This window comes from Limulus polyphemus, unplaced genomic scaffold, assembly GCF_000517525.1.
Source record: "Limulus polyphemus unplaced genomic scaffold, Limulus_polyphemus-2.1.2 Scaffold2055, whole genome shotgun sequence".
Taxonomy (NCBI): domain Eukaryota; kingdom Metazoa; phylum Arthropoda; class Merostomata; order Xiphosura; family Limulidae; genus Limulus; species Limulus polyphemus.
In genome coordinates, this window is record NW_013667665.1 from 50,449 (window position 1) to 61,291 (window position 10,843).

The 10,843-nt window shown below is 35.6% G+C and overlaps 1 protein-coding gene across 3 annotated transcripts in view; it reads left to right on the plus strand.

Moving 5' to 3' along the window:
* Nucleotides 1-10,843, plus strand: part of LOC106465800 (ribosomal protein S6 kinase alpha-5-like) — a 71,751-nt gene that overhangs the window by 47,616 nt on the left and 13,292 nt on the right. For all 3 annotated transcript variants that reach the window (XM_013926033.2, XM_022393741.1, XM_022393740.1), the window contains exons 7-10: nucleotides 1,584-1,687; nucleotides 7,778-7,928; nucleotides 8,289-8,450; nucleotides 9,233-9,352. In XM_013926033.2, the coding sequence (XP_013781487.1) occupies nucleotides 1,584-1,687; nucleotides 7,778-7,928; nucleotides 8,289-8,450; nucleotides 9,233-9,352 (537 nt within the window). The remainder of the gene's footprint in view (nucleotides 1-1,583; nucleotides 1,688-7,777; nucleotides 7,929-8,288; nucleotides 8,451-9,232; nucleotides 9,353-10,843) is intronic.

A 10,843-nucleotide genomic window follows, 5' to 3' on the forward strand; every position in this document is an offset into this window, starting at 1 on the left:
GTCAACTTGTACACATTCAAGGGATTATGAACAATGCAAAATATACACAGATGTTGGAGATAAACCTGAAGAAGTCAGCTGAAAAACTTAAATTTGGTTGAAGGTTTACATTTCAACAGGACAATGAACCCCAACACAGTTCAAAGGCAACCCAAGAATGGTTTTGGAGAAACAAAATTAAAGTCTGACTGGTCAAACCAAAGCCCAGATCTAAATCCACTTACAAATCTGTGGAGAGACTTGAAAATTGCTGTGCATCGAAGACATCCTTCCAACTTACAAGAACTGGAGGATATCTTCAAACAGGAGTGGGCAAAAATATCTCCATCATAATGTGCAAAGCTTGTGGAGAGTTATCCAAATGACTTTCAGCTGTCATTACTGCCAAAGGAGCTTCAACCAAATATTAACTGTATAATCATGTTAGCGGTGAAGACTTTTGCAACATGTGTTTTCAAGATTGTTTTGTGTTATATCACTAAAGCGAGTAACAATGCACCTTTTGTTCTTTGTAATTTATAGAAACTGGTCTGAGATTAATATAATAAATACTCTTGGCCATTTGAGTTATGTCTTTCACAGCAAAATAACTAAAATTGATTACCAGCACAGGAGGGTGAAGACTTTTACAAGGCACTGTAAAAAGACAGGTTTGTTAATGAAGTACTTCTAATAAAGATTTGTACATTTCTGAAGCCTTTACTGAGTCAATCTTAGTGAAAGATGATTTTTATGTTCAGAATAAAAATATACCCATTTACAATTTACAGTTTTCATAATTCATTTGAATAATGTTTAGAACTTCCTAAATGAAAATCAATTTTTTTTCAGTAAAACTTTATATTTTATCTTATTTTCTCTACTTTAACTCTAAATATAGAAAAATCATCAGTGTACAGTGAAATGAAAAGTTTAAAAATATGAAGTAAAATTAATAATACTGTTTTTATCTTTGCACTGACTGCAATATTGATCAGAAAGGTACAAATTACTTAAAACTTTCAACTATTAACTTTTTCCACACCTGTTTTGTTTTAATTTTATGGTTCTATTGCCATATTTATGACACTGCAATAAATCACAGCAGAAGCCTATTAACTTTCCCACAGAGCTAACATAACAGCAGGTTATCTAGTGTTGTGTTTTGCACCAGTGGTCAAGCTAGTGTAAATTTAGAAGTATTATGTTACTGAAGTTTTGTTAGACTAAGCTGAGAAGCTTATAATTTTTACAAAAGGTCATGACATATACACTTTGACTCAGTTGTACAGAAAGAGTTAATTATTTATTAGTTCTCATAATCATCATATTATTGCATGTCATTTCTTAGTATATATTGGTTCTACTACCCATTATATGTATAATTCCCACCATTTTAATATTAATTATTAGTTTTTCTCATAATCCGGATGTTATTGCATGTCATCTCTTAGCATGTTGGTTCTACTACCCATTACATGTATCATTCCCACCACATTTATATTATTTCTCATTGTCTCTTACTAAACCATTCATTGGTTCTTATTTAGTTAGCTCCCGATGCAAAATTTAAGTGTAGTCACTTATGGTATTTAACTTTTCAGAGTGTGGACTGGTGGAGTGTGGGTGTTTTGGTATATGAGCTGCTAACAGGAAGTTCACCCTTTAGCTGTGATGAGGATAAATCTTCCCATTCTGAGGTATCCAAGTAAGTCATCAGTTTTTTTTTCTTTTGTTACTGGAGCAGTAATGATTAGAGATTTATATATGTAACTTTGGTACATTGTGTGGTTTTGAACAGTGGTAAAAGCTATCTTGTAACAGCTACAGGTGATTGGTTTCAAGCCATGCTTTAATTACCCAACTGTTCTTCACACTCAGTTTTAATGTCACTGGCAGAACTTAATCTTTTTTATTCTCCATCAAAACCTTTTGTGAATAAGAATAATTTGATTTTTGTTGGTTCACATAAGTTTTGAAGTTTTACATGTTCTACAAATAGAAATCTCAAGCTAGCAAGTAACTTTCTGAAACAAATACTCATTTCCACAAACAAAATAGATATCTTCCTCAGTTCTCTTTGGCAGAATGCACAGAAGAACTTGCAGTACTGTATGATGATGTCATAATACAGCAGAACCATTGACCAATAGGAGTGCGACACACCTCCATGCACAGTAACTCACCCTACAATTTGCACTTGTGAATCCTCATTTTTCTCCTCAGCAATATATTGACCAGACATTAAAATTTCTCGTCTGTGTTCAATTTAATGATATTTACATCATTAACTATACTTTGACTTTTGTTTTCTTGAGCTCATGTTTCAAAAGCTTTAATATCTATCATGACTTCTCAAATGACGGTGACTTATAATTAGTTATGAGCATGAGAGTGTTTTGCACTTAGGCCTTATTACTTCTGTGTACTTTTGAGGCCAGTTAAGTGTCAGGGTAATAGTAGCCATTGTTCAATGCATTGTGGATTATCACCGGCTTAATGAGCCTCCTACTCGCACCTCTTCAGCTGAATTTCCTTCTCCTCAATCAAGAATGATCTATTATACTATGTTCTTCACCTTTAGGTAGTATTCTGCCTTTTGTTAAATGACCTTGAGCTTTCCATCTCTTACTGGATTTCATTTTCAGATATGCTCCTTTTCCTCTCTTTTGCCTGCATTCTTTATTATTTTTTGTTTTTTTACATTGTAACTTGTTTCATGGGTTTATCCTTTTTCCCTTTGCTTGTTATTAAATTGTTTATGGTTTTCTTTCTCTAATAGCTCCTTTCTTATGATAAATACACCCCCACTTGTTCGTGGCCAATTTTCCAAGATTTGTCAACTTTCTTCCCAATTTCCCATCATTGGTTTCTATCTAACCAGCTTGGGGATTTGAGACCCTTACCTTCTTTTTCACTTTCCAAGTACCTATCTTCACGTTTTTCTCTCTACTCTTTTCCTACCTTCACCTTTTATATCTGGCATTTCTTCATGTTTCCGATAACTTCTTGAAACATTCATTCCCTTCTCTGTTTGGCCTATTCCATTTATTCTGTTCTATCCCTCTTTTTTCCCCTGATGATGTGACATATTGGATTACATTCCTCTTATTATGCCCCTTCCTTCTTTTTGTGTACATATTATTTGTCTGGTTCCCTTTTTTCACTCATTTGTCTTTTGTGTTGATTTTTTTTTCCCACCTGGTAACCTGGTGTGATAATATGTGACTTCTGTCCACATTCTACTTCCATGTGTTTTTCACCTTTCTCTTGCTCTTTACTCCTATTCTTCATCCCGATCAGTCTCCTTTTTACCTTCCATTTCAGGTTACAGGCTATTCTCTTTTTCTCGTCTTCCCTCAACCAATAGTCTCGTTTATCACTCTTCCTGCCAGTGACTCACATATGTAAGATTCTGTGGGGACATTTCTCTCCTCCTGCTGTTTGTCTCACTTTCTGCCAACAGTGTTTTCCCATTCCTCCACCGTAGTCTCTTTTTCTGCTCTTCTTCTTCTTCTCTTCACCTTTATTCCCAATTCCAACCCCCTCTATGGTCTTTTTCACCTGGTCTGCATTCAGCCATTTTCAATGTGTTGGATGCCTTTATATATATATATATCTCAAGTTGACTTCCCTTTGTTTCCTCCATCCTGTATGTTCTTTTTTTTTCTTTTTTGCATTTTCCAAATCTTTAGTTTCTAATTTCATCTCAGAATTGGCCCCTCTTGTATTTATTGGTATCATGGGAGCCTTTGCTTGTCATACTCGTGACCTGTGGTTGGCATTCCTTTTCTTTGACTCTTTGTATCTTTTAACCCTACCAATACAGGTTATCTTGGGATCTGGGTCCTTTCTCACACCTACTCATTTTTGGGTTCTTTTGGACATTTTCTTTTTGTCTTATCACAACCAAATTCAGTTTATCGTTTTTGCCTACGAATGATGTCTTATCTGGTCACTGGGTTTTACACTTCTTTTTCTCACTTTGCATGAACGATTCTTTCTCTGGCTTCTCCAGAACTCCTCCTTTATTTTGGGCATGCCCTCGTGTATCTCTTACAGGCCTAGGGTCTGTTATGGGCCTAGGGTCTTTCCTCTAGGAAGTGTCAGGATGACTGAACCATCCTCTTTCCTGCATTCCCCTACCACTTTTTAAATCGATTTCCCCCTTCTTCCATGCTTCTCTCTCAGATTGGGGTACATTTTTTTTGTCAAGGTAGGTCTTCTGATGTTTGTATGTTCATCTAGTGTCCACTCTCCATCAACATGCTTGACATTCTCTCTCTTTATTGATCATGTTCCCAGTCCTGCTTCTTCTGCGGTTTGCTTGGTCATGTTCTACTCAATATTTCCCATGACCTTTCCTTGCTCTAACTGTCCTTGTGGCTCCTGTTCCAGGGCCTTTTTCTGTTTTTAGCCATTATCTTTACACTTTTATGCCCATTTTCACCTACTGTAAATTTATTTTGTGTTAGCAATCTGACTCTTTTGTCCAGTCCTTATTTCTCTCAACAGAGTAGCCTCTCCACTCCCAGATCATCTGTGGGGTTTACTCTTGATTGGACATGTACCTCTTGGACACTTGCAACCTTTCTCTACTCTTGGCTTCCTCTCTTATAGTCCTGTATTCCTCTTCCTTTGGCTTTGGCTTTTTTTTCTCAACCAGGCCTGATCTTACCTCTTTCTCTGTACCTTCTCCCTTATTCATCTCATCTTTCTGGACCTTAGATTTAAAGACTACTATTCTTCTTTAGCTTTTTTGTTGGTACCTCTCAGATTACCTTGGCTATGATGTACTCATTCAGTGGACCCCCTCCTCTCTCTCTCTTTGTTTTCACTCTTATGATTCCTTTCTTCATTGAGAGTTATCCTTCCACCCTCACACATGAAATTTGCCTAGTCTATTGCCCATCAAACTGAACTTTCTATTAGTGTGGAATTATTCTTGTTGTCCTTTCATTATATTTGTCTATTGCCATCTGTGGCGGATCTTGTCATTGGTCCTTCTGCTACCCATTTCCTTCAAGCAGTAATTCTTTGCACCACCTTTGTTCCTTTCTTACCAGCCTGTTCATCTAAGGGTTCTTGGCCTCTGCCCTTCTTAATTGTCAGGTGGCCATGTCCATGGTTTTTCCCTTTTTACCAAGACACATTTCTTACCCTGTCCTCTTTGTTCTGTTCTGCTCTTTTGCTCTCCTCAGTCCACTTTGCCATACTCTCTTTCCTGATTGAGACATTGTTTGGGTTTTGCTTAATCTTGTTCATGCCCCATTTAAGCTCTTCCCATCCTACCCTTTACTATCTTTCTCTCTTGACTTATTTCCTCCTTATTTCCCACGTTTACCATTGTTCCAATGTCTATTCTCTGGATGCTTCTCACCCTCTTCCACGGAACTTCTCTATCCTGGGACCCCTATTTTTCACGAACGTCATTCCTTTTTCCTTTCCAGGATGGACCCACCAACTTCTCTGTTGGTGTATTTGTTTCAGGATGTTATGTTTGCATTGTATTATCACCCTTTTCATTCTCTTCTACCATCTTTTTTTATGCCAGTCCTTGGATAAGCTTTTCCAGGTGGGCATGTGGACTCTTTTTTTTTTTTTCACACATCCAACTCCATCTCTATACCTTCTGGTGGCTGTCTTACCTCCACAGATCACCATTCTTCCATCATTTCACCATCTTTGAGTACAATGTGCACCATTCCCTTGCAGGACCCCTCTTTCATTCAATAGGATCCCACTTGGGGGATAATATTGCCTCCCAGTGTATACTCACCCAAAATCTGCATCTAGCCAGAATAATAGAAAGCACTCGTGCATCTGCCTTTGCTCTACAAGTGCCCACTGTGAAATAAGGTGTTCAAGATCACTTGAGGTTTCCTTGTGGTATCTACATGTGTTACATTTCATGTCTGATCCAGACTGTACCCATTTCATGGACTATCATGGAAAAAGCCAGTACCAGAGCAGTGTTTCTGCCTACTTGTCTGGCTAGCACTTGCCAGCTTTTAAAAATAGGATTTTGCAGTCACCCATTACACTGTCTACAGCAAAAACCCTTTCCAGACTGAGGGAATGTTGTGGATCCAGGCAGATTATTCCCTCTTCTTCATTGAGAGGACTAAGGGAGGCCCTTGCCACTTACCAAATCCCAGCCACTGGGTTGGTGGACCATGAAGAATCTTCACTGATTGGGATCTAATCACTGGGGCTAGAACAAGGGATTCCAATACATTGAGAAGTGGGGAGGGGGTGGCAGTGGAATGTAGTATGGGTTACCTCACACAAATAACTGTGATACATCACAACCTCCAAGTGGACTAATGATACATCTCACTATACCGATTCTTTCTATACTCTTATCTTGCACATCCTTCTCCTGCAGCCAGAGTTGAGGTGAACATTCTAATCCGAGTCTGTTCCACATCATACTGAAAAAAATAAAAAAACATTCCATATTTTCACAGCTGGTATGGGGCCCATAGCAACTAACTGTAGGGTTGAGGTGAACAAACCATATATATACCAATAATGAATTACTCGCATACCCTACTCTCACAGCAGGCAAGGGGCCCATACTGACTGATGGTTGAATAGAGGTTTATATAAGTATCAATACAGACATGATTTCATACAGTGCCCTCCTCCCACAGCTGGCATGGGTCCTGTAGAGACTGACAGTAGAGAAGGTGAGCACAGATATTTATCACAAGTGCCCTTCTCTCATGGCTGGTTTTGACCTGTCAAGTCTTATAGTCAAGGAGATGAGTACACAAGGTATAGTCTGAACAACTCCCAACCTCATTACTCATACTAGTTGTTTGATGGCTTGTATGGGAGTGCTCAGATGTCCAAATACCTATTCCACCTGTCCGTGCAACACAATTATGACTTCTTTGTCTCTTCCATTCTCCTATATGGCGAAGATTATACCTACAAAGATAAGATGTGGTCTCCCACATGTGTGCCCTTCTGTAGTCCCTGCTATCAGGTGTCACACCCCATGGGCTTCCTTCGGACACTTTCTGAAGGGAGCTCAACTAGGTAACATTTGCACCTGTCCCTTCACTATCTAAACATGGGATTCTAGCTATTCTGTCTAAAGAGGTGAGTATTCATTTCAGAAGTTAACATTTTCCTTACCTGAAAATGTACTTCCAATATATGCTTTCCTCCGCACACATTCTCACCCACTTTATGGTGCACATTTCTTCATTACCTCATCGAAGAATGAGGATTTACAAGCATGAAATGTAGGGGAGTCATTGCACATGGAGGAGTGCCACATTCCTATAGGTGGAGGGTTCTACTACATGATAACCCATCATGCAGCAGCACAAGTTCACATGTTTCATGTGAAATTTAGGTGTGACTTTTCACGAGGCTGGTAGCTTGCAAATCTCTTTGACAGAATGTGCAGAAGAGCTGAAGAAGATAGCTATTCTATTTGGAGAGGTGAGTATCTATCAGAAATACTTTTTCAGGTAAGGAAAATGTTAACATTTCTTTAAAATTATTAGAAAAAATAAGTTAAGGAGTACATTGGGTTTTACCCTTAGACAAGAATAGATATGCATGTTTTTCAATAATACATCAACAACCTTAAAATAATGGTTATCCATAATGGAATACAATTTAAAATCAATAACTTATTTTTGATATCTCTTCATTTTAATATAGTTACCATTGAGCCAAACTAACCACTAAAGATTTCACTTAATTTTAATTTTTGTTCATGATAACTTATTTGCTTGAGTAAGTTTATCTAAATATTACATTTTAATTTCATTTTTAGGCGAATTCTCCATTCAAATCCTCCTATCCCACCAACTATCTCTCCTGATGCAAGAGACTTGATAAACAGACTGCTAGTTAAAGATTCTAGGAAACGGCTTGGCAGTGGACCCAGAGATGCTTCAGAGCTCAAATGTCACAAGTTCTTCCAGGTGAGTTTGCTGTCTGTGAGGGATGCATATTTAGCAAATAAGGTTATTAGATTATTTAGGGAATTGCAAAAGAATTACTGTATGCTTACTTCATGAATAGAAAAAAAAAGGTTTTAAATGCGTAAATTGTACATTCTTCAGTTAGCTTTTTTTGTGTAGTCTTATTTGCTTAAAGGTTGTAAAACAGAGAAGCACTTGACTAACTTTTCTTATTGAAACAAATTTGTGTATCTAGGGGTGTAAATTTAAAAGTTCTCAGTCAACTTTCCACAGGTAAACTTGCAGGTTTAAGCTTTTTTATGTATTTCAAGATGTGATCTTGGAATTTTAATGTTAGTTGAAATGACTTGTGTATTTAAGGGTATGAATTGGGAAGCCCTTAACCAAAAGAAAAATCCACCACCTTTTGTTCCTCATATCACTGGAGAGTTGGACGTTGGTAACTTTTCTGAAGAATTTACCTCTATGGCTCCAGTTGATTCTCCTGCAGTTGTACCTCTATGTCAAGAAAAACTGTTCAAGGTATGAAAGCATATTGAAACCGGTGTACAGAAGTTTTTTTGTTTAGCTTTGTTACCAAAATATTTAAAAATCTGTCTTAAAATATTAAAGAAGGTATTTAATCAACAAAATTGTCTCGTTGTTCTTCCACTGAATCTACTTGTTCTTGTAATATTTGACAGTTCCCCTTGGGTTAAAAGGTTAAACTTATAAGAATCATATTACTGAATATCCAAGGGGACATTCATTACTGTTAATTAATGTATTCTGGCATTAAAAAAATGAATTATTATGATAGAAAAAGTCACTGTTACCTTCTGAACATAAGTAAGTTAAAACAAAAAAAATCAGTGTCTACACACAATTTTTTCATAAATGAATCATTTTAAAAAGTCAATATGCTCATTATAGTTTATAGTTTTGTTGGTCATTACTTTCAGTTTACTATTGATTAATTAAAAATATTTCCTTTCTCCCTTAAAAAAAAAGTTGTATGTAGTTTTTATTCTAATATACAGTATAGTCTATGTTACTGAATGTTTGTACTTTTTTACATTACGAGAATATAAACTGGATGTAGTTGTTGCATAATCTGGCACTTGCATAATGTTCAGAAGTTGCCATTTTTAGCATTCAACAAATCAAATGCTGCTACTAGATTTACAAAATATTTTTGATACTTGCAAAATTGTGATTGATAAGTATGAAATATACAGCATGATAAACTGGAAATGCTTTTACTTTTTATCATAAGTTACTCTCTACTATTTAATTGTGTCTTCTCTCTTTCTCTATTGATATAGGGATACTCCTATATTTCACCATCAGTCATGTTTAGTCAGAATGTTATAACTGATGATTTCATATACCCAATACCAGAGGGTAGACCTGACACTTCTCATCTCCTTGCAGCAAAATTTAAGGTAATTCCAATTCCCCTGAAATGTTATAATATCATAGTAAACTATACAATAGATGTTACATTTTAGAAGTGCACAGATTGTATGAACAGTCATTAATAAAATTGCTTTTTTTTCTTTGTATTTAAGATGTATTTCAGGGTTATTTACATATACACACATACACATGAATCTCAAGATTTTTAATTGATTAAAAGCTTAGTTTGAAAGAAGCTTAGTCTTGTATAGTATTCTTAAACTTTAAGATTTATTGATATGATTTAAAGCACTTAGTGAAAGGTGTGGTTACATCAGATGTGTTAAAGTGGCACTGACCATAAAGAGTGCTACCCCCAATATTTCAAAAATAATATTTTCAAATTTAGCCTAAGTCAAATGTTTAACCTCTTCTCTACATAAATAAATCATTTATATCTTAAAATCTTTACTAATTAACTTGTAGTAAGTGATTAAAAATATAAGTCTAGCTTGTTTTCGTTCTGTTTCCACTTCAACATTAAAGCCAATATCAGCATGAAATTTAACACACTTGTTGATATTACACTCTTCCATAGCTTGAATTTTTTTAAATTCAAAAAGTTTTACCAATTGTCTTGTTATGAGACTAATTACCACTAACAAAGGCATCAATTAAAATTAATTGCCTATAGCTCTTTAATATTGCAGAAAATTTGTAAAGCTTTTAATTCAAGCTGTGAGGATGTTCACAAAAAACATGTGTATCAATTTTCACATGTTTTTATCATTCCTTAGTAAAGTTATGGTATTAACTCTTTCAGCATGGGCTCGGTCCCTCGGACCAACCTCGTAACCATTTTGTGTTAGTTATAGTTTTCATGCTATAACTTTTAAATTAGTAAGTGAATGTTAATGAAATCTGGCAGATTATCAGTAAACATTACAATGCTTTTATACAAAAGATATCAAATTTTTTTATTAAGTCTTAAGGTTTATAAAGCAATGTTTTTCTCATGTCTTTTTTTATCAAGCTTAGTAACTACGATGTATTTTAGTCTAAAAAAATATGAAATTTCGAGCAGACTAAAGACATCCCCTACCTCGTTGAAATATTGGTTCAAAAGAAAAAAATGGCTCCAAATCTGTTACAATGCCTCAGAAAGCCACTAAGGGGACATTCTGAGTGTCTTATTGGTTATTCATGTTATATATAGAAGTAAGTGTATATAAGGGAGCATTTCCAAAAATGGAAAGAGGTGGGCAGGGTGCCACTGTGTTATTACATGAGCAATATCTTAAGAAATTGAAAAGATAAGAGGCTCTTATTTTATATTCTAGCTTTTCAGTGTCGGTAATTTGAGTTTCTAATTAATTTGAAACTACAGGCTTAGTATTTTGACTTCACAAACATCTAATTTGAACCAGTTCTGTATTCAACATACTACATGACACACAAAAATTGATGTATATCTGTGTTTTTAATATTTGCTTTTAAATTAAGAAATTGAGTAATATATATGGTACTAAAATTTGAAT